This window comes from Desmodus rotundus, chromosome 1 (genome assembly GCF_022682495.2).
Source record: "Desmodus rotundus isolate HL8 chromosome 1, HLdesRot8A.1, whole genome shotgun sequence".
Taxonomy (NCBI): Eukaryota; Metazoa; Chordata; class Mammalia; order Chiroptera; family Phyllostomidae; genus Desmodus; species Desmodus rotundus.
Genome location: NC_071387.1, coordinates 174,668,915 through 174,693,317, shown reverse-complemented (window position 1 = coordinate 174,693,317; position 24,403 = coordinate 174,668,915). Strand labels below are relative to the sequence as shown.

General features: G+C 39.0%; 1 protein-coding gene and 1 long non-coding RNA gene across 2 annotated transcripts in view; both read left to right on the top strand.

Moving 5' to 3' along the window:
- The first annotated feature begins 120 nt into the window (after positions 1–120).
- Positions 121–3,848, top strand: LOC123478502 (uncharacterized). The gene is made up of 3 exons (XR_006653711.2): positions 121–385; positions 1,085–1,195; positions 3,645–3,848. It is a non-coding gene; the product is annotated as an uncharacterized lncRNA (long non-coding RNA).
- A 2,229-nt stretch (positions 3,849–6,077) lies between these two features.
- The window catches only part of IPO11 (importin 11), a 182,199-nt gene continuing 163,873 nt past the window's right edge, over positions 6,078–24,403 (top strand). Inside the window, exons 1-2 of the mRNA XM_024578651.4 lie at positions 6,078–6,286; positions 23,838–23,981. Of these exons, the coding sequence (XP_024434419.2) occupies positions 23,844–23,981 (138 nt within the window). The 5' untranslated portion in view covers positions 6,078–6,286; positions 23,838–23,843. The remainder of the gene's footprint in view (positions 6,287–23,837; positions 23,982–24,403) is intronic.

Sequence of the window (24,403 nt, the reverse complement as noted above, 5' to 3'; positions counted from 1 at the left end):
CGCCGGGCATTGTAGTCACGAGCTGGAGCTTTGGGAGACCACAGATCCCAAAAGACACCGCGATACCAATTCTGGAAGTTTGGATTGGCTAGTTTGGAAATGGGGGTGTGGCCTGTCGAAGCGCACAGTTAAATAGGTTTTGGTCTGGTACTCTCGAGTTTGTAGAGGGGTTTTAAGGTGTATAGTGCGATTATGCCTTGTGGATTCTTTATCGGGCCAGGTTTGGGGATCACTGATGTCCGAAAAAGGTTTCTTTCACATACCTCGCTCCCGCTTCCCAGCACATTTGGAGTGGGAAACCCAGGAGCATGGGGTGAGGCGGTTGCTGCTTTTGGGGAGTGAGTTCTCTGCTTCTTGTGTTGTGGAAAGTAATTCCGAGAATGGAGTAAGTGTCTCGTTCCACTACAGCCACTAGTTGCTTCCCTTCCTTTTGTACCAGGTCGTTCTCTCTACGCTCCAGCTGTTTATTAAATGCTGCTTGGTGGTGGAGATTCAAAGTTAAATAGGAAACTGCTCTTCTCAAAGTTTATTCCATCGAGAGAGAACCCCCCCCCCAAAAAAAAATCCTAAATTCAGTCAATGTGATATTTGTGATGTGACAGTGTATCCAACCATAAGCTCATGAGTACAAGGTCAATGTCCGTTTTGCCTGCCTGAGTAGAGGCTTCGGTTTTTAATGTTTCTGTGTGTAACCTATTTTTCTTGAAGTTTTTTTTCTGTCATTACCAAAGCTGACTCTTCCTTGTGCAAATAATTGCGTGCATTCCTAAGCCTTGGTCTTTCTTTGCTGTAATTTTGACTCAGGAGAAAATTCATATATCCTAGCAGCATCTTCAACTACCTATTTTATTCTGGAGAATCTAGTGTGCCAGCCCCGGGGTCAAATGTTAGGAATAAAAAGATGAATATGACACGATCCCTGCTTTTAAAGAATTTTCTGTCAAGATGGAGACATGCAAATATTTGCAATAATGGAAACATTTCCTCGTCAATTAGGTGCCAGGTGCTTTACTTACGTGTAAGTACACTTAGTTACATTTAACACTTTCAGTTGTCTGAAATAGGTCTTATGTCCATTTTACAGATGAGAAAAATGAAGGACAAACAAGTTTAATACCTTGCTGAAGATCATACAGTAAAGATGACAGCCTCGTCTTGAACCTAGGTCTATCTTCCAAAGACTGCTTTTAAAAAGGTATGATCAGCCCTGGCTGGTGTTGTTCAGTGGAATGAGTGTGGGCTGTGAAGCAAAGGGTTGCAGGTTCAATTCCCAGTCAGGGCACATGCCTGGGTTGCCTGGGTTGCGGGCCAGGTCCTCAGTGGGGGCCACCTGAGAGGCAACCACACACTGATGATTCTCTTCCCTCTCTTTCTCTCTTCCCCTCTCTCAAAAAGAAAAATAAATAAAATCTTTAAAAAAAAGATATGATCATACCACTATGGTTAATACATGAGGAAATTGGGCAGACATTTTCAAAATAAAATATTTGAGCCAGTCTTTGTTTTATTTTTTATATATAGTTTTCCCTTTTTAAAAAAGTTTTTTAATATATATTTTCTACTTTTCTGAGCTGAGTCTTTAAAGGACAAACAAAAGTTAGCCGAGAGCTGGTGTGGCTCAGTGGATTGAGTGCCAGTCTGCGAACCCAAAGGTTCGATTCCCCATCAGGGCATGTGCCTGGATTACAGGCAGGGTCCCCACTTGAGGGCGTGCGATTGGCAACCAATTGATGTCTCTTTCACACATCAGTGTTTCCCTCTCTCTCCCCTTTCGTTCTCCTTTCTCTTTAAAAAAAAAAGTTAGCGAAGGAAAGTTCGGACTTCAAAGGGAAAAAGCACTAACAAAGCCTAGATATAAAGATGTTTAAGGAAGGAAAAGAAACTTGGTATAGCTGAGGAATAGGTAGGTAAGGTAAAAAGGGACTTATTGTGAAGGAGCTAAAATGTCGTGCTAACCGCTTTGCCCTCACTGCGCTCCCCCAGGCTGTGAGAACTGCTGGAGACCACACAGCAGTGTAAAGAGACATTCATGGGCTCCGTATTTAGCTGGGTTCTGAACCCTGCCCAGCCCTTCTTCTTGAATTCCCTCTAAACTTCCTCTTCCATTCTCCATAAAGGATCTTTAAACCTTAATTCTTCTCATTCCTCCTTTCTTACCACCTCCCCAGTTCCTCACTGAAGACCTTGCTTTTTATGTCACAGAAGGAATGCAAGATCACCTTAAGGACATTCTCATCTTCCCGAGTCACTGTTCTCCACAGTGAAAGTGCAGTGATGAGCAAAATAAAGTGGAGTTTATATCCTAGTGAGGAAAAACAGAGATTATGGCCCTGGCTGAGTAGCTCAGTTGGTTAGAGCATTGTCCAATACCCAAGGTTGCAGGTTGTATCCCTGGTCAGGGTTCATACAAGAATCAACCAATAAATGCATGGATAAGTGGAACAACAAATCAATCTCTCTCTCTCTCTCTTGCTCACTCAATATCAATAAATTTTAAAAAATTAAATAAAAAACAGACATTATATCAGGTGGTGATAAGTGTGAAGAAAACAGCAAAGCAAAGGAGAAAAAGACCAACAGGGTGGGTGGGAGAAGCTATTTTGACAATAAGAATGGAAATCAAGTGATAATTTTTTAGAAAAAGACTTTATTTATTTTTAGAGAGAGGGGAAGGGAGGGAGAAAGAGAGGGGAACATCAATGTGCGGTTGCCTCTAGCACGCCCCCTACTGGGAACCTGGCCTGTGGACCAGGCATGTGCCCTGACTGGAAATTGGACCTGTGGTGCTTTGGTTCCCCAATCCACTGAGCCACACCAGCCCAAATGATCATTTTCTTTTTGAGTAAAATAGCAAGACCATCCTGGAAGAGGTCACATGTTTTAAGAACCATAAACTAAATCACTGAGGTGAATGTACATATTTAGTTTATGCAGAGACTAAATTGGTGTTTATCCAGCTATGAACCTTGAGCCACCTGCAGAATTGTTCCCCCCCAAATTTATAGGTTGAAGCCCTAATATCTAGTGCCTCAGGGTGTGACTATATTTGGAGACAGATCTTTAAAGAGGTGAGTAAATTAAAATGAGATCTTTGGGGTGTGACCTAATTCAGTATGACTGGTCCATGAGAAAAGAGGAGATCTGGACAAAGAGACACCCGGGGTGTGGCGTACGGAGTTAGAACACTGGGAGAACCAACAATCTGCAAGCTAAGAACAGAGTCCTGAGGAGAAACTAAGTCTGCTTACGTCTTGATCATGGATTTCTAGCCTGCAGAGCTGTGAGAAAATAAATTTCTGTCATTTGAACCACCCCGTCAGGGGGATTTTGTTGTGGCAGCCTCAGTAAACTAATATAGAGTGTAATGAAAATTTCCATTTCCAAGCTCTGCCCTAAACATTCTGGATCAGAGTGGGATTGGACCCTGGCCAGGGCAGTTTAACAGACCCTCTAGGAGATTCTGATTCACAGGAAAAGTGGGGGATTCACTAGTTTTTGCAATAAGATACCAAATGATAAATTTCTACAGAAATGAAAAAAGATGGGGAGAGTTACCATCATCAATGCAGGGAAATTGTAATAATTGAGATCACATTATTTTGGCTGAATTTCATCCTTTTTTTTTTTTTTTTTTTTCCTGTTAGCCAAGGCAGCATTCAGAAGTGAGACAATATTGGATGCACCATGGAGCCGTGAGTTCTGGATATGAGCTGTGATAAAGAAATAAGCATTGGAAATTCATGCTGAAATGTATTAGTTATCTTTGCAGCTACAGATGGCTTAGTAATTATAAAAATAATTTCATGCTTCTCTGGTTCATGTTTATATTCTTTATTAATTAAAAATAATTATTTTTCAATTTGGGTGTGCACAATTGATTCATTGCCATTCTTTGAGTTTTAGGTTGTTAATAAAATGATCTTAACTTCAAAAAGAATTATAATAGCATTTGCTTTGGTAGAAAAAGAGGCTTATTTACATGCATAGCATGCTTGAAACAACATTTTAAATGTGCCAGGGGATATAATGAATAAAAATAAAATATCGTGAGAGAAGCCAATGTTTCTTTAATTTAGCATTTGCTTCATCAGCTTTCTGCTTTCTCTTCTCAATTCTCAGCCATTTTGGGGGGAAAGCACTGAATTTATACTTGTATTAATATTTTCAATATATTCTGAACACATCAAGTGATTTAATTTAAATTAATTTAAATATTTCTTTGCTTTTTTCTCCAAAGAACGTAAGAGTCTGAGGCTGTAACAATGAAATGCAGTAATAGGAGCTTATCCAGCTGCACATGTTTGTTTTGTACATAGTAAGTGACTAGATTATACATTCATAGTAGCTGAAGCAAGGACCTCCAAGTGAATCTTGATTTGGGGTCCTGAAGTTTGTGTAGGCCAAATTTTGCATATGTGCATTTTTCTAAGTTACAACTTTCCTTAAATTTTTCAAAGGATCCATTATCCTGAGTAGAAAAGACTTATTCTTGTAGGCCAAGTTCTTCATTTTAATCCAAATTTGGCTTTTTTTCTTTATCTCATGTTCCTTATAACCTTGTTATTCATTCAACATGTGATCTCTGGACCAGCAACATTGGCATTAACTGGAATCTCATTACAAATGAAGAATTTCAAGCCCTACCTCAGGCCGACTGAATCAGGATGTGTATTTTAAAAAGATCCTCATGTGATTCTACGCACACTTAATATTTGAGAAGTACTACCTTACTTTTCAGTAGAATTAGAAGATACAATTAAGCCAAAAAAAAAAAGTAAAAATCCCACAATATCATCCAACTAGTGACAAATCCTGTTCACATTTTGGCATATATTTATTTCCCAAAACAGAACCATCCTGAACACAGTTTTGTAACCACCTCCTTTTGCAATGCCTTGTTAATGCGTTAACATGTCAACAAATACATGTCCACATAATTTTGAATGGCCAATTTGTATTTTCTTACATATGCATTCATCATGATTTAATCATTCTTTCTTGGCAGTTATTTAGATAAATTTTATGTTTTCACTTTAAAATCAGGCCTCTGGGCCTGGGTAGTGTGGCTCAGTTGGTTGGGGCGTTATCCTGTAGTGGGTTCCATTACAGGTAAGGACACATGCCCAGGTTGCAGGTTCTGTCCAGGGTCAGAGCATGGGAGAGGCAATGGCTGCTTCTCTCTCATGTTTCCCTCCCTCTCTCCATCTCCCTCTCTTCCCATCTCCCTCTCTTCCCGTCTCTTCCAAAACCAGTAGGCATGTTTTGGGTGAGGATAAAATATAAAATAAAAACAGCCCTATTTTTATAGTGCAGGACTTAGGATTGCCCATTTTAAATCTTAATACAGCCACTTACTAGCTGTGTGACCTTAGGCAGGTTACTTGCCATCTCTGTGCTGTGGTTTCTTTATCTGTAAAATGAGCATAGTAGAAATCACCTCATAGAGTTGATTTGAAGATTAAAACACAAGAGTCATATAAAGATCTTAGGACTGTATCTGGCACATACTAAATGATCAGTAAATGTTATCTACTATTATTTATTTCTGTGAACACTCACCTATTTCCTCACAACTTCATTCTAACATTAAGAAATCTTAGGTCACTAAGCTAGTTAGCAGAAGCAGGGAGAACTGGACTTCATTTTTAATCTTTCCACCGTTTCTATCGTTTTGGAGTAGAGCGCCTATCAAGTTTAGGATATTAAAACATAAGTATTAGTAAAAGGATTATTTTAATAACTTTTCTCTGCAGAGACGGGCCAGTAACACAATGCAGTTTAGCCGCTAATATCTAGAATAGGGAAGGGAAAATGGTTCTGATTCAAGCTTCAGTCAACTCAGGGGACAATTGTTTTTTCTGGGAGAGAGGAAACCCGGACCTGTGGTTTCTATGGTTACAGCTCCCGCTGAGTCCAGGCTCCTGGCTCTCTATACTGCGCAAGCGCATACTGTTGCTGTAGCCGCCCGGCGCCTTCGGTTTGGAAGGGAAAGCCCCTCCCTCCTTTTCCCTCTGTAGTCCTATCGCCGCCTCTCTTTGCCTATTGCCAGCGCTGCGGGAGTCCGTGACGCATTATTCCAGCGTCTGCATCATTCAGACCTGCGACGCTGAACATGGCGCGTTCCTAGAAGTGGCTTGCGGCGTCAGTAGGCGGCGGCGTGTGGACTGCAAGCGTGGGGCTCGGGACCAACCGACGCCGCTTCGTGTTGGGGAGTCGAAGCAGGAGAGCTGGGCTATACCGGAGGGAACGGAGCGGTGAGGCCCGGCCTGAGAGCCCCAGAGCGCACGTGAGTGAAAGGAAGGAGTGGGTTGGGCAGCGGAGACTTGCGCGGCCGAGAAGGGACGTGGGGCTACAGAGAGGTGAGGGATGGTTGTGGCGCGACGAGGGCCTGCACACTTGGCTCTTTGCGTAACCCCAGGAACCCGTGGGAGCTCTGGGCTCTCCCAGTCAGCCCGGAGCGGGAAGCGTGGTCAGGGAGGAGTCGGGGTGCCAGACGGCAGACACTGAGTGCCAAGATGAAGAGATCGTAGGGTGCTCGGTGTGGCTGCGGCTGAGAGCCCGGGGTTGCATTTGCCCTTGGGGGATAGAGAGACCGTGGCATTCTTTGGTGTAAAGCCTCTGTGTATTGTTACTGTACACATGGCACTGCTGCTGATGGCAATACAGCGAAAGCTTCAACGAAACGTTAGACCCTCGCTAGCCTTTAATGAACGAGTGAAAGAGGTTAATACATTTTCAGAGAGGACGTGCTTGCTAAGGGTATGGCCGCCAAGGCTCAAGCCCATCGACTTCTGCAGCTTTGTATTTGGGGGTATTTGTGATTCAGCAAAACTGTTGGAAGCCCATTGCATTTGTCATTTTTCTTTAGTTTGTGTGTGTGTGTGTGTGTGTGTGTGTGTGAGAGAGAGAGAGAGAGAGAGAGAGAGAGAGAGAGAGAGAGAGAGAGAGACATGGTGATTGAGGGAAGTATTATTTCAAAGTGACTGATTAAATAGCTAGGACAGGTAGATTGTCTACAGGTGCCAAGATTGCTGTTGACATACTCCTTCCCCACCCCAGTTTAAAGGAGTTCTGTTGTAGTGCAATAGTGTCCTTGAAATTTGGTTATTTTTCAGAAGAAAGTAAGGAAGAACATTTTACAGTCATAGATTTTCACTGTCCCCCCTCCCCTTGGATAGGGAGTTCACTCCTCCATTTCCATGTTATTTAAGATTTCTCCTTTTAGTATAGAGGCTTCAAGTTAAGGACACATTGACTCTACAGTGTAAGTCATCCTTTGCATGACACCTTTTCTTACATCTTTGGTCAGGGAGGAAGATTTCTGTGAAATTACAGTGAAAATCTTTCCCTATTGGTTGTGGTAGGATTGCGGAATTTTCCCCCCTGTAACCTAGCACAGGGAATAGTAGAAACAGTTTAATTATAGCAGTGCTTTGTGGCAATATGTTACAGCTCTAGGGCAGCTGGACTGCTCTGTCCTAGTTAGACTTCCTAAAGCAGAAGAGAATTCTCACCAAACACAAATTTAGTTATAGTAATATGATAAGAGGTTCTAAACAAATATGTGAAGATTATTTGGTAATTAATAAATATCCTTAGATTATGTGATATTGTGAATGTGTCTGCATTCAGGTTAAATCAGAATGCAAAAGATTATTTGTAGACTGAGACACTAAAGATTTTTCCAAAGATAAATGCATGTTTTTTCAGAAATAGAAATATTCATATTTTGGAAGATAATATGTTTGATTAGATAGATTTTAACCTTTGGGTTGTATGGATGTAGGTGTGTGTATTTGTATTTAGTCTTGGGCTTCTCCTAATTTTGTGTTATTTCTGGCAACATTGTTCATTCGTTTTCTGTCTGCACCAACTGGGGATTGTTTAATATCAGAGTGACTCAGGGAATGGTAAGACATGCTTATGAGTTCTGTAGGGCTTGAGCTTGATCAGTGTTCTACACCCTTGCTACTCAAAGTGCAGTATATGGCATCACCCGAGAGTTTGTTATAATTGCACAGTCTCAGGCTTAACCCCAGAGCTACTGAATTGGAATCTGCACTTTAACAAGCTTTCCACATGATAGGAATGTACCTTAAAGCTTGAGACACACAACTTTGGTTGGTAAAGGAGACTGAGGTCATGCATAAAAATTATAGCATCATTTATTTTAATTTGAGGTGATCTTAATGCTGATTATAGAGCCTGATGTATCTGGTTGAAGAAACTGAGACCAACCCAGCAAGGGTTAGTGACTTGCATAAGGCCACACATATCTAGATGTAAAACCCAGTGTCTGACTCATTCCATTGCTTTTCGTTTGCTACTTACTGGCAGATTATTAAAACTGAACTGAAGCATTCATGAATGACAGCTTAAGTATTCAACAACAAACATTTATTGAGTAATGGACAGGCATTCCAATAATCCTGTGTGTCTTTAATAACTACTTCGTTTCTTCTTCTGCCAAGATTGCTATTGACATACTCCCTCCCCACCCCAGTTTAAAGGAGTTCTGTTGTAGTGCAGTAGTGTCCTCGAAATTTGGTTATTTTTTCAGAAGGAAGTAAGGAAGAGCATTTTACAGTCATAGATTTCCACCATCCCCCCTCTCCTTGGGTAGGGAGTTCACTCCTCCATTTCCATGTTATTTCAGATTTCTCTATTTAGTACAGAGGCTTCAAGTTAAGGGCACATTGACTCTACATTGTAAGTCATCCTTTGCATGACACCTTTTCTTACATCTTTCGTCACCGAGGAAGATTTCTGTGAAATTACAGTGAAAATCTTTGGTGGTAACCCATGGTGGCTGTTAACCTGCTGTATCCTTTCCTCCTTAGTCTTTCCTGGATAAAGTTGCTTTCTACTACTTGACAGAGGAAATGAAAGACATTGATGTGAACTTCATTGCTTTTTGTCCTCTTTCATCTGCAAACATGTCTACCTCTTTCTGTCCATCTCTAAATGCTCTGAGTTTTTTCTCCTTAATGACAATGTTTCCTCAGTGTATTGGTTTGCTAGGGCTGCCATAATAAAATACTTCAGATTGGGTGACTTAACGGAAATTTATTTTCTTACAGTTTAGGAGGCTGGAAGTAAAATATAAGGGTCCAATGGGATTTGTTTCTTCTGAAGCCTTTCTCCTTGATTTACCGATGACCACCCCATTTCTGCCTCTTTACATAGTCATACCTTTGTATACTAGAACCTCTGGTATTTTTTTTTTAAACTAGAATACCTACTGGATGATGGCCTCATTTTAACTTAATCACTTCTTCAAAAGTTTTACCTCTCATACTAAGGATACTGGGGTGACGGCTCCAATATATGAATTTTGGGGGAACACACTTCAGTCCGTAATCTCCTTTCTGCTGTGGACTGGCACTAACTCATCAGGATTTAGACAGTCATCTTCAATAGTCTCTCCTCACTCTAGATTCATCTTCAGTTTCATCTGTAATCATTTCCTGCACTTTCTTGAAAGTTGTTATATTCATTTTCTCCACCTCCTTATTACTTTTCCCCCTAATATATTGAAGATTGTCAATCTACTGCAGTCACTGAATTTAATGGGGGTGATGACCCATTGATCTCTTTGTTTTGAAGTGTACTGGAATCTTTTTAATAATTTGATTTGACTAGTTGTCCTCTGAAGTGCTGTTATGTTTCTGCCACACTATAGTTTCCCTATTTCCCTCCTATGTCTTGGTTTATTATTCTGTCTTCTCCGACCACTGGGATATTTGTTTCACTTGGGGTGCTATCTTCTACTGCTCCCCACTCTCCTTGAATGGTCTTAGCTCTAATGACTTCAACTGCGCTCTCTATTTTGACGAGTCCCAAATCTCTGTCTCTTTAGCACATATCGCTATTCAACTCTGACACATTGTTGCTGTCTTAAGATACCTTAAACTCATGTCAGAAATTATTTCTCACTCTTTCTGAAGTTACTTCTCTTCCATCTTCCTGTGGTTCTTATGTGCATCAGTCATTTGGAGATGCCTAGAGTCTTCATTCTTCCCTATTATTATTCTATATGCTGCCCTTCCCGGGCTTAGATATGTAATTATTTATCAAATCTTGCCTTTTTCATCTATCTTTTCCCTGTGGTTACTGCCTTCGTTCATAGTATCATTATTATCTGGATGTTTTTGTAAACCTAAATAATTTGCTTGCTTCTGAGAATACATACCGTCCCTCTCTGCCTCTCTACCCTTCCTTTTTCTGTAGGCAGATTGCACTGTGTGTGTCTGCAGTTTAAACTCTCTGTGGAGTTTTAGTTTAAAATCCAAACCACTAAGCCTAGAAAATAAGAACCTTAATAATTTGGACCTTGTTTGCTTTTGCTTTCACCTTCTGCTATTTCCTGCCTCTTATTTTTCTGTTATGCTAAACTGTTTACAATTCTTCAGAAGTTTTAGGATGCTTTTTAAAATTGAGATATTTACATGTTGTATATCTTCTAGAACGTACACCTGACAAACACCCAAATTGTACTCTTCTGGATAACTCCTACTTAACATAAACACTACATTATTCCCTCTTGGGAAGCCTTCCCCAACCTCCATATGGTGCTCTGAGCTTTTTATGTTCTTCCATAACAGCTTATTATAGCGCTTACACTATATTGTAATTGTTGTCTTTTTTCCTTTCTAGACTTGAATGCGAAGACTCTTATTTATGTCTCAGAGTAGTGCCTGGCCAGAGAAAGCTGTTTCATTCTTGAATGCAAGTTGAATTCCCAGAGCTGAAAAGTTGGAATGCTATATACCCTGGAGGTTAGATCAAGTAGGCTCAAAAAGTCAGAGACACGGATTTATTTTTGTGTCTTTACACAACTGGAAGCAGAGATTGAGATTTAGTCATTGAATTCATTCATTCATTCATTCATTCACTCATTCATTCACTTAGGGAGAGTTGAGGTGAGAGAGAGACAGAGAGAAACATCGATATGCAAGAGAAACAGCAGTCAGTTGCCTTCTCGACTGGGGTCGAACCTGTGACCTTTCAGTCTACGGGTCAACGCTCCAACCATCCAGAGCTGAATTCATTATTTAACATTTATTTATTCATCACTTTTCATATGTGCCAGTTACTGTTCTAGATTCTAGTGATACACCTTTGAACAAATCAAAGTCCTTGGTATCTGGACCTTAAATTCTAGTCAGGGGAGCCTGGACAATGAACATACATACTAGGATGTCAAACAGTTAAATGTGTTTGTAAAAATTAAGAAGGATATCTAGACCAGAGAGATTCTGGGTTGAAGGATGAGCTATTTTAGATTGGGCAGTCAGGGAAGACGTATTTGATTAGTTGACAACTTGAGCAGAGACTGGATTGAAGTTAAAGAGGAGGACATGCAGATATCTGAAGGCAAGAGCTTTCGAGCTGGAGGGAACAAACACAAAGGAAGGACAAGATACATTTTATGTATCAATTCCACTAAATATGAACGGCCTTATCCTGTCTTTTTGTACACTTATGCAGGAGTTTCTCTGGTTTTAGCACCAAGTGTGGAACTGCTGGGTCATAGGGTACAACCTGGTCACAGGGCACACACATGCGTTTAATCTCATTAGCAATGACAAGATTGTTTTCCACAGTCTATCAATGTATGTTCCTAGCAGCAGTGCATAAGGGTTTCTATTTCCATACATTCTTACCAGCACTGAATATATGTGGACTTTGTAATTTTTGCCATTCAGAAGATTTAAAAGTAATACATCAATTTTTAAAAAAATTCCTGATAATCAGTGAGGCAGTGAGGTAGAATCTCTTCTAATATTAACCATTTGGCTTTTCCCATCTGTGAATTGTCTATATCCTTTGTCTAGTTTTCTTTTGTATTTCTGATTCACATGGGTTTTTTTTGTATACTCTGTATAATAATCCTTTGTCTGTTTCAATCATTTAAATTTTGTTCTCCTAATCTTCACCTTGTTAACTTTGGGTATGATGTTTTCATTGACTACATTAATTTTGGCCTTCAGTTTTGATATAATATAATTTATCAGGAAGATAAGTTACAATCTTGAAGTTGTATTTTGGTTTTTAGGTCTCAAGCTAACAAAACAAAATAAGACAACAACCACAACAACAAAACCTCCCAAAACAGTTAATTTCACTTGAGGTATATTAGTGGACAGCGCTGTGATCAAAAAGAAAAATGTTGTAGCCAACAGAGAGTTGGGATAGAAGCCTTGAATTCTACATTCCAGAAATGTCACTAATTAGCCTATGACCTTAGAGAAGTCACAGTTTATCTCTTTAGCCACTCTGGGACATAGTTTCTTGGTTAGTAAAATAAAATTATTAACTTAGATATACTTACTGTTTAGAGGACAGTAATAGCTTCATGGTGATAGAAAAATTATTTCCGTGATTCAAAACATTTTAATGTAGAATAATTCCTAATTTTGTGAACATTATTGGGCATACAGCCTATACATGTTTTAATGAAGTAATTTTTGTAAATGTAGTGACTCCTGAGGCTAACCTCTCAAAACTGTGAGATTCTCCCAAGACACAGTTACAGACACTGATGTCGTGGACCAGTAATTGGAAACTACCAATCAAAGATGTTTATATTTGGACAGGACTGGTGGTCCCTTAACACTTAGGAAAAGGTTTTGATGAAACATAAATCTGATTGGTTATAGTCTATTAAATTCAAGCTCTGCTATTACTCCGATTTAAAGAACAATATCTGGTGTAAAATCAAGATTTCCTCCCTATTTCTTTGTTTTACATCAGAGAAGAAATTTTAAAGCCAGTAAAGTATAATTGCTGTTCTTCAGTGGTTTTTATACAGATGTTTATTTTTTTGTTTCAGCCAGATTTCAAAGAGGTTGCTGGTGACGTCAACTAGTTGGGGCCTTACTGCTGGCACTGTCTTGGTGTGGGGGTCACCGTTGTTTAGGATAAGCTCCTTAACTTTTCCTGTTAGGGGGTGTTCAGTCCTGGGGACTCACATGTATAGCAAGCAGGCAAGGCACTTACACTGCCATTTCTCTAAAAACTCCCCAGTGAGACACAGACACTTGGGTTTATTGGACAGGACTCCTTTCATAACTGCCCCCTGGCTCTGTATACTGCCTTCTTACATAGTACATAATTTACGGATACATTTCTCCTCCCTGCAGCTAGAGTACCTTGTTTTATTGTAGCTTGTTTTGTTGCACTTCACAGTAGCTTTTTTTTTTTTTTTAAACAAATTGAAAGCAAGACCCTCTACCAGCAAAAAGACTTTGACTTGCTTTATGGTGGTGGTGTAGAACTGAACCTGCAAATCTCTGAGATACTCCTGCATACTCTCCATAAGAGCAGGGATTTTTTGCCTTTTTAGTTTGTTGATGTAGGTCATGTGCCTAGAATAATGTCTGACATTTGTAGGTGTGCAGTAAATATTTGTTGAATGAATGAACGTAGAAATGTCTGATGATAAACCAAGTAAATATCAGAAAGCCGATTAGAGAACATAGGATTAGACCAAACACTGTTAGGTATTCCCAGTGAAAAGTCTTGTTAAATTTTGTTGGCTCGATAGGTCCCATTTCAGTAGAGGAAGATACTGAATGGACTGTTCATTCATTTCTTTTTTTTTTCCAGCCATTCAGCATACTGTTTACTGTTGTATATTTTGATATTCCTTTCTTTACTGTGATATAATTACTATTCTTCCAGAAAGATTTTTGTTTCTTTGACCTCTTTCTGTTTCACCTTTTTAAAAAACCAGCTTAGCTTTCCACTCTTAGAAATCACAATGACATCATTGCTTGTTTAGTCCTTCAAACATTGACTGAGCATTTGTTATATCCCTGACACTGTACTATGTACTGGCATATGTAGATGAATAAGACAAAAATTCTTGCCTGTAAGCTGCTCATGATTTTGTAGCTGAGATTCAAGTAAATACGGAAATAGATGTAATTCTTCAGAAGTTTTAGGATGCTTTTTAAAATTGAGATATTTACACGTTGTATATCTTCTAGAACGTACACCTGACAAACACCCAAATTGTACTCTTCTGGATAACTCCTACTTAACATAAACACTACATTAGAAGAGTAGGGTGGAGGAAGGAGTGCTTTACTATTAGTGCAATTCCAGATTTACAGAGGTGATGTCAAATGTGAACAGCACCTTTAGTGATTCCTGTGTCGTTGTCTATTAGCTGCCATTTTAAAGATTTTACTCATTTATTTTCAGAGAGAGGGGAAGGGAAGGAGAAAAAGAGGAAGAGAAACATCAGTTGGTTGCCTCTTGTACACCCCCTACCAGGGACCTGGGCTGCCACCCAGGCCATGTGCCCTGACTGGGCGTTGAACCTGCAACCTTTTGGTTCACAGGGCAGTGCTCAATCCACTGAGCCACACCAAGCAGGGCTTAGCTATCATTTTAAAAAACAGATGCAAAATTAGAAAGAATTACCTAATGAACCCTTCTTCTCATTGTCAATCTTATTATTATTTTTTGGTTATTTCTAACCTTTTATTTAACCTATGGATATTTAAGTTCTGTTTATATATGTTTTGCTCTTCAAACAATGCTGCAATATACATCTTTTTGCTTATATATTTTGTATATTGGTAAGAGTACATCTTGAAATAAATTTCTAGCAGTGGACTTAAGGAACATAGGCATTTAAAATTTTTTTAAATTTATTTTTAGAGAAAAGGAAAGAAGAGGAAAGGGGAGAAAGAGAGAAACATCAGTTTGTGGTTCTACTTACTTATGCATTTATTGGCTGATTCTTTTATGTGCTCTGACCCAACCGTGCGTATTAGGGTGATGCTCTAACCAAAAGAGCTATCCAGCTAAGGCTTCAGAACATATGCATTTTTATTTGCTTTTTTTAAAATTTTATTTTTTGATTACAGTTTTCATTCAACACTATTTGTACTAGTTTCAGGTGCATAGCACAGTGGCTAGACATTCATATAGGTTACAAAGTGCTCCCTCCAATAATTCAAATGCCCATCTGGCACCGTAGATAGTTATTACAGTGTTAACCATATTCCCTGTGCTTTACCTTACATCCCCCTGCCTGTTTTGTAACTAATGAATCAGTACTTCTTAATCTCATCACCTTACTTCACCCTCTTCCCCAACACCCTGCTTTTGGCTCTATCACTTCGTTCTCTTGTATCTGTAAGTCTGTTTCAGTTATGTTTGTTTAATTCCATATGTAAGTGATATTATATGATATTTGGCTTTCTCTGGCTTATTTCATCTTACCTCCACCTACTTCCCCTCTAACTGCTGTTGGTAGCACTATCTAGAAGCTTGTTCAGATTCAGGTTTAACTTTTTTTGGGGTAACTTTTTTTGGCAAGCTGTTTTAAGAATTTAGTTTCTCAAAATAATAAAACGTTTCTTTCTTTAAACTTTCAGATATGGTAACTTTTCTGTTACCATAGATAACTCTTCCCTGATCTTCACAGAAATTCGTTCTTTTTTGTCTTGGACACATCATCTTTCTCTTGTTTGCTTTTGACCTCAGGTAGTTTAGCAATTTTGTAATATTTCCTATTCCTAATTCCCCAGAAATATGCTTTCTGCCTCTTATTCTTTTTGTAGATTGGGCTGTAGATACGAATTGACTTGCAAGAATTTAACTGTCATTGAAAAAAAATGATACCTTCCTCTAATCCGTCTGTAGGAAATGTTCCAGTAACACATGGTAAATACTGTAATGCTTATATGTTCCACTAAAAGGCTACTGTCCCAGTGTTTGGCCACTAGCTGTTTTTCCCTGGTGGAAAATTGGAGCTTTTAAAGTTACTAATGTCACTTTCTCAATGGCTTGTATTTGGCCATATTTGTCCTTTTCCTAAATGTGGAATACTGCAGTTCTTTTCTCATCAGTTGGTTTCGTTCTTTTCCTCATATTACTCTGCCTGTTCTTGTTCCATTTTCTCAGGCTCCTTTATGCTATAAAGCATTGCTTATGTTACTGTATTTTCTTAAATTCTGCCATAATTACTTTGTGTGGATAGCTTAAAACACATTCAGATCTTCATCTCACATTGTCTTTTTGTAGGGAGTATTTTTAAAGATTCAGTATTTAACTACAGAAGTAGAGACAGTGGTGTAAGGAAGTTTTTTGCTTGTCATGTTTTGCTTTATGGTGAGGTTTTCATTTTCATATTTTGAATCCCATCTTTTTTGTAGTACTTTATTCTTTACCCTCCCATTCATTTCTCGGGAGCTCTTTTCACAGCATTTATTTACCTAACTTCTTGGCCCCTGAAAACTCATTTCTGTATTTCTAGATGACTGTCCTGGCCAAGTGGTCACTGAGAATTCCATTGTCCTCTTTCTCTGTCCTTGAAGGTAAAAAGGATGCTTGGAATATACTCTTTGGGCTGTAGCACTTACTTCTTACCATCAGGTGGCACTGCAGAATACTCACGTTATTTTTACATTCTTAGGAATGGTAGATGTATATAGTAGTGCGTTATCTGGTAAAGAAACGAGTTGATGGGGGAACTGATGTAGAAATGAAATTAAACTATGCTTTACATCTGAAAAATACACGATAATATTGAAATATACATATATAACTACAACTAAAAAATGAAATTAAAGACACTATATTGCTAACAAATACAAATTTATTTTCCTTTATGTGGTAGAAATGTATTGTATGTAACATGTGAGGCTTAAAGGAAAGTAATCAGTAAATTAAACCTTTTTGGTTGATTGTATTTTTCTGTTAAATATTTTAAATATTGTTTTTATAAACACCAAATGCTAAGAATATTAATATTCTTAAGTGCTTCTTAGAGATGAGTGTTTGCATTGAAACTGCTGTTTGATTACATGACTTAGAGTTCCTTGAGTGAGGAAGGTTGTTTTGGTAATCATTGGCATCATGAATCTAGGTCACATGGCAGAACTCTTGCTTATGGACTCTTGTTACCGAAGACCAAGGTTGTAAACTTTCTCTACTGAACTTCTGTGATCAGAGTGCAATTAGTGACCACATTACCTACTTAAATGTGCTATATTTAATATAGTGCTATGATTTCTTTATATGCGCTTGACAAGATAAATAAGCAATGATTTTAAGGTCTTGAGAAGTTGAGAGGTTTTAGGAGTAGAAGAGAAATGAAGGAAATTTTCCCATGGAAATTTAGAACAGGTTTTAAAGTCAAAATTCTTGGCCTTTTGAAAAATGTTTTTTTCAACATAAAGATAAAATATATAGACTATAAGAATCCTCATAATCCCTGGGGCTACCTAAACACAACTACTCTTTATAATTTGATTTGTTTCCTGCTTGTCTTTTATTAGAGTATTTGGAGATATATGGAATTATCTTTAGTCAAAACAATCCCTAGGAAGTGCTGTCTGCATAAAACATGCAGGGATGGTAAATAACCTACGGTGCATACACAGAGAATAATTTCCCTGTCCAAACCACCAGACGATCTCTGTTGAGAAACCGGAATGAATCCAGCTGTACAGTATGCATTTGAGTGGTACTGGCATCTTCGGAACCTTGGCTGTTGTCCAGAGTCTATGTCTTTAATTTTACTTTAATTTATTGAACAAATGCTCTTCTTGGCTGTGAATTAACATCATTTTTTGTTGTTGATACTCTGCCCAAATGTTTTTCATTTCTTTAGTCACTTTTCCTTGTCTCTTGGTGACTGTGGCATTTATACAGTCAAAGTGTTTAAAAAAAAATAACGGGTTTATTAAGACACACACACCATACAAATCACGTACTGGAAGTATGCAATTTGGTGGTTTGTAGTGTACCCACAGAGTTGTGCAGCCATCTCTACAGTCAATTTTAGAACATTTTCATCGCCCCAAAAGAAACCACATTCCCATCAGCAGTCATTCTACATTTTCTCTGATCCCCCAGCCCTCGGCAACCACTTACCCATTTTTTGTTTTTATAAATTTGTTTATTCTTGAAATTTTATAAAAAGGGAATAATACAAAGTGGTCTTTTGTGACTGTCTTCTTTCACTTAGCATAATGTTTCAATGTTTGCTTATGTTGTGGCATGTATGAAAAAGGATTTTACTGTTATTGCTAAATGATATTTCATTGTCTGGAAATACTACATTTTATTTACCCATTCATCAGATGATAGACATTTGAGTTGTTTTCACTTTTGGCAATTGTAAATAATGCTGCTGTGAAAATTTGTGTACAAGTTTTTATGTATTCATATGTTGTAATTTCTCTTGGGTATATAAACAGAGTTGGAATTTTGGGGTCATATAGTAATTGTATGTTTAGCATTTTGAGAAACTGACAGATTTTTGCAAAGTGGCTGTACCATTTTACATTTCCACCAGCAATGCATTGGGGCTCCAATTTCTCCACATCCTCCTCAATACCTCTTAGTATATGTGCTTTTGACTATAGCCGTGCCAGTGGGTATGAGGTCATAAAGATTAACCTCTAGATTTTCTGAGAGTTTTATAGTGTTACCTCCTAATGTTTGGAGTTAATTTTTGTGTATGGTGTAAGGAAATGGTCCAGCTCCTCTTTCGCATTTGGATAACCAGTCCAACACCATTTGTTGAAAAGACTGCTTTATTTATTGAATTGCCTTGGTACCCTTTTTGAAAATCAGTTGACTATTTATTTTTATTGTTATTATTTTTTAATTCTCACCCCTAGGATATTTTTTCATTGCTTTTAGAGAGGCAGGGAGGGAGGGAGAGAGGGGAAATGAGAAGGGGAGGGGGGAGAGAGAGAGGCAGACAGACAGAGACATTGATGTGTGAGAAAAACATTGATTGGTTGCCTGCTTCTACAGACCCCGACTGAGAATTGAACCCTCAACCTCCTGGGTATGTGCCCTGACAAGGAGTCAAGCCCATGACCTTTCGGTCTGTGCAGCGATGCTCCAACCAACGGAGCCACCTGGCCAGGGTGAAAAACCAGTGGAATTTAGGTGTAATGGTTTGTTTCTGGACTTTCAAACCTGTTTCATTAATACATGTACCCAGTGCGCCAGTCACCAGCATGGCCATGACTGTCGCTTTTTAGTGCGTTTTGAAATCTGAAAATGTGAACTTCCCATATTTCTATTTTTCACTGTGACCGGAGAACATATTTGTATGATTTTAATCCTTTTAAATTTGTTTAGTTTTGTTTTGTTGTTTAACATACGGTTTCCTCTGGAGAATGTTCCATGTACACTCTGTGTACCCTCAAGAAGAATGTGTGCATTCTGTTGTTGGGTGGAATGTTCTCTAAGTATCTGTTAGGTCTAGTTTGTGTCTAATGTCGTTCAAGAATTTTATTACCTTCTTCCTAGTTGTTCCATCCATTATTGAAAGTAGAGTATTGAAACCTCCAACTGTTACTGTTCCTGGTCTGGAACCTCGTTGAGCAGGCTGGGGTAGGCATGATTGAAGCCCACAGTTTTTGGCCTCAGCACTTGAGGTAGATCATCTGCTCCACCAGTGGTGCTTGGGTAGGAGAGGAGAGCCCTCGACCTCTCTGCTACACTTTCCTGAAATAGAGTGGCAGCACAGCTCAGGTGGATGAGAAATGCTGCCTGCCCCTCTTTGGGAGAAACTGTAGCTCTGGATTAAGAGTTGGGTTGAGAGGGAGTCCCTTGTTCTTGGCTACAGCTGCCCAGGAGTAGAGCTTCTGTAGCACTGCAGAGTAGCAGCGAGTTCATGGCTCAAATGCCACAGATTCTTGCCATTCTTACCAAGATTTAGTAGTATTTCTTGCAATAAACTGTGTGTTCTTAACCACACATTCCAGAGACTTTAAATGGGTACTTTTTACAATTTTTGCCAGTTATGGTTGTTTCACTGAGGAGAGGATCTCTGTAGCTCTTCATGCTACCATTCCAGAAGTATTCTGGAAAAGAAGAGACTATTTCTTTTTCTTTTAAACTGATAGTTGGGCCTAGAGTCTTCATTAGGTGAAGACCGACCATTTTTGATATTTCAGAGGTGAGGTGGTATGCTTTTTATTGTATCATATCAGGAAACACCTATGGTCAAGTTGTGCAGCTATTCATGATACTAAGTTTGTTTTTCCAGTTGAGCTGGTTATGACAGATCCCTTCATTTTAAAGGTTTGTTTGTCTGTTGCATTTAGCAAATAGTCTGTGGATTGATACTTGGACACACTGGGAATATTCCATTTCCCAGTTGCTGTTCTTTCCCTTAATAGGTTTAGTATTCATTTTTGACTCATGCCTGAATACTTTATTTCACTGGGGGAACCTTTGTTGATGTTGAAATTTTTTTCTTCAATTTTTTATTGTAATCTATACCTTTTTCTAAGTAACTCACTGCCTTAACATTTAATAGTGGGGTGGGATTATTGTTTACATGTTGTCTCCTAAAACTAAGGACAAACTCAGATAATGTGGTAACCTAAAGGAAATGATCATGGCTGAAATTAAAGTCACTGCAGATCTAAGATGTCTGTTGGTGGCAGGCAGAAGTGCTGAGTTTTCCCTTTTCTGCTTCTTTTAAAGAAAGTTAAGTTCCAAACTACAGGCACATCTGTATGTCTTTGGACTTTGGTTTTTTCCCAGAACTGGGGAAGTCCGGTTACAGGGTATGAGTATTTTTAGGCTGTTTCACATTTGCTAGATTGTTTAGACTTTTATAGAATCAAAGAATAGAAAAGTCCACTAATGAATAAATTGAACTGACTCAATTGTGAAACACTGTAGGGAGAAGGGCAAAATCCCTGTGCCCTTTTAATTTTCTCCCCCTCTGTTTTTGTCCTTAGAGAAGGGTTAAGATTTTGAGTAATTCTCTTCCGTAGCACACATAATTGAGGGCTCGCAAAGTAGAAGCAGTGTTTCCTTTTGCTCAACATTTTGAAACTGTACAAATTAATGAAAAATCAAAGCAACCTTAATGTTCACATTATTAATTAGAAAACGGGCAAATTTAATCTTGCTGTTTCTGCTTGGTTGTCTTAAGGGTCTTAATAATTGACAGGAATGCCGCAAGGAAAAGGATAAATTCCTTTATGCATGTAGAGGGTTCTCCACACTCCACATAGGCCTCTACATGGAGGAGCTGTAACAGTGTTTTTCCTGTGAGAGACGAGCTTCTCTGGCCTTCAGGTCCGCGGGTGGTGATCTCTGTGAAGAGCCTGTCCAGTCCGTCGAGGAATGCATGTAGCCATTCCCACAAATTAGTGCCTGTCTCTCCTTCCTTTGTCTTCCACCTCTCTTCCCTTGTTTTCTCCTCCCTCCCTCCCTCCCTCCCGGTTTTTTTCTTTCCCCTCCATCGTTCTTTATTACTTACAGTTTTCTCCAGGGTTTATTTTGGAGACTGGTTGTGTGCCTTTTTCAATACTACGTGCAAATAACAGTAGCAACCCTATTTCTGTAATTCTGCTATTCCAAAAAACAAATTCTGCTATTCTGTAATTCTGCTAATTCCAAAAAAAAAAAAAAAAAAAATCAAAGGTTAGTTTTTCAGATGCCCCACCCTCTGTCTGACTGCTAGTAATCAGTAGTAGTCATCTATCTTTTAACCCAAATGAAGTTTTTTCCCCACACTGTTACATTTGAATGACGCCATACATTTTTTCCCCCGTTCTTTGTTGCCGTCCTTGTGCTTTTAAGAGAATTCCACAGTTGAGTACTACATGAATATTCAATGTGATCCGTTTAGGTTTCTGATGGATTCAGAAATCTTTTTGACATTTTCTCTAGGAACCTATTGTGGGAGAGCATGGTAGGTTGGTGGGTGTTGGGAGTGGGAAAAGCTGGGATTCCAGAGACCTGGTTATTGGGTCGCACTCTGCCATGTGCTAATTGCTACATAATCCTGGACAGGTCTCCTATAGCTGTAAGTTCTTTCTCTATAAAACAGTGATACTAGTCCACATGTCAGATTTGCTTTGATAGGTTTGTTTGGGATCTTTTAAACACTTAATATGCTTTAGTAATGTGGTATTTTTTAATAATCCATTATAAAGCTGTCATTCCTGAATTAAGTTATTTTTGATGATGCATTTAATGTGCAGTGTAGGAACTGATAGCTGCTTAAACCTTCCCTTGTAAGTTAATTAGTCCTTGGAAATGTTTCCAGTAGAAGTTATGAAAGATGGTTTGTTTCTCAGACCTAAAAGCCTTTTTCCCTATTAGCTGAACCACTCACAGTCGTATTTCTGTGGGGAAAATACACTCTAGGTTCCAACTCTTATTTTTGAAACTTGTTTTTCACAGTTTGTTTTAATGATAAGAATATTTCTTTCTGCTTCCCACCTCATAATCCCCCAGGATTTGGGTAGTGAAAGAGACCGTTTCTGATTCTTACCATCCGAGCCACTACCTCAGTTCTTGGCACAAAATTGGTTCTCCAGTATGTGAACTGAGCCCTCCCTCCCACACTGGATGGGCTTTTTGGAATCAAGGATCAAAAACAAGGGGAGGAGGGGACAGGGCATATACCCTTCTGGGGAGGATCTGGATGGAGCAGGTAGGGATGGAACTCCAGCGGCTTCCATTAGAACAGGTAAATGCTGAGGGTGAGTGGGGCAGAAGGATAAGACCTTGCTGTGAAGGTCTGGAAATGTGAAAAGTGAAGGTGCATGATTGTATGTTCAGTGTTGGGCACCGTCTTGGCTCTAGGTGAAAACCACTCTGGGGGTTGGCAGTAGGCAGTGATTGTATTTTTTAACTAGTAACTCAAAGTGGACAGGGCTTTTTTCTTTCTTTTTTGGGGGGGTGGGGGTGAATTGTGGTAGAGCATTTTGCTGTTATTGTTTGTATTCATATTTTAATATATTCACATTCTTTCTAACTTCAAGGGCTTTTTTTTTTTTTTTTTTTTGGTATGTCTATTGAAGTCAAGACCCTTTATTTTCTCCTACAAGGTCGTCCATAAACTGTGTCTGCCTCCTTCTCCAGCCTCATCTTGTTCTGCTTTCCCCTTTTCTCATTAAGTGTTAGTCACTCTGACCTTAAGTTTATTTCTGATCTTAAGACTTTGTTTTCAGTTGTATTCTCTGTCTGGAGCTCTACGTGGCTGGGCATCTCTTATCATTCATGTCTCTTGTGTCACTTCAAAGAAGCTTTTCCTGAACACCCAATCTAAAGTAACACAGTCAGCTGCAGTTAGTGTTTAAAACATGATCTTATTCTCTTCATATCACTACTTTCCACTAGAAGGTAAGCTGCATGAAGTCAGGGACACTCTTGTTCTTGGCTGTATTCTAGAACAGTGGTTGGTACACAGCAGGCTTTCAGCAATTTAATGAAATAAATCATTAGTCAATTAGCTGCCACGTGGTTCAGCGTGAAGTACTCTATTGTTCAAAATCGGTCACGTTTCTTTATTCAGCAAATATTTATTAAGCACATATCATGTGTCTTGTTGGGCTCCTGGGACTACAGAGATGCTTTAGATGTCAGTGCTGTCGCTAGAGCGAGGCAGTGTTAGATACTGATTATGCTGAGTGTCGCTTTGCTAGTTAAGTCCAGCAGTGCCACTTAATAGATTGTGACCATGGCAAGGTAAGTAAGGTCTCTGATCCTTTACTACATACCACAGAGAATTATTACTAGGAATAAATTAATTAATAGAGCCTTAATGTAATGCTTGACAACATATACGCTCAGATAATGGCTATTTTTTTAAAACTTGAATTTTGTTTTTATTTTAGCTGGCTTGAACTGAACCATGGGAATTTTAAGTAAGTGTATGGGTGGTACATAGCAAAGATAGAAATCCCGCAGAAACATGAAAGAATAGGTGAGTGATTGAAGTGTAGGAGTAATTCAGAACATTGAAGCTTTTTCTCCATTCATGTTTCTGGTAATTTTGTATGTGTGATGTACATTCAAGTATGTTAATTTATCATCGCCAGGTTTCCATGGATCTCAATAGTGCCAGCACTGTTGTTCTTCAGGTCTTAACGCAGGCCACCAGTCAGGATACTACTGTGTTAAAGCCAGCTGAGGAGCAATTGAAACAGTGGGAAACACAGCCTGGTTTCTATTCAGTGTTGCTGGTAAGTTGTTCAAAATAGTTACTAGTATTTTTAATAAAATGAGATACTATTATTTTTAATTGTTTTAAAAACCTACTTATGTTGCTGATTTACTTAGTGAAATGGATCGAAATGTTTGGTTCCCATTGCGCTGCAATTTACTAATTCAAGGCATGGGTCTTGGAGGGCGTTCAAAAGATGTTTGTTGATGGGTGAGGAGGTAACAGAGCAGGGTGTTGGTAGTATCTGCCTAGAAGGTCACACTGCTCGTTTTCTGTTTTAGCACGTTACTGCTGACCTCAAGACTGTAGGTGTGCACTGACAGGTTTTGTCTTCATCCCTGCCCCTATAGATCTATGTTGTCAGAGTTGTTCAGGTGTCCCCACTGCAGCTTCAGTCTGGTCTACCTTGCCCAATGTGTTTCACTTTAAAACACTGTTTTG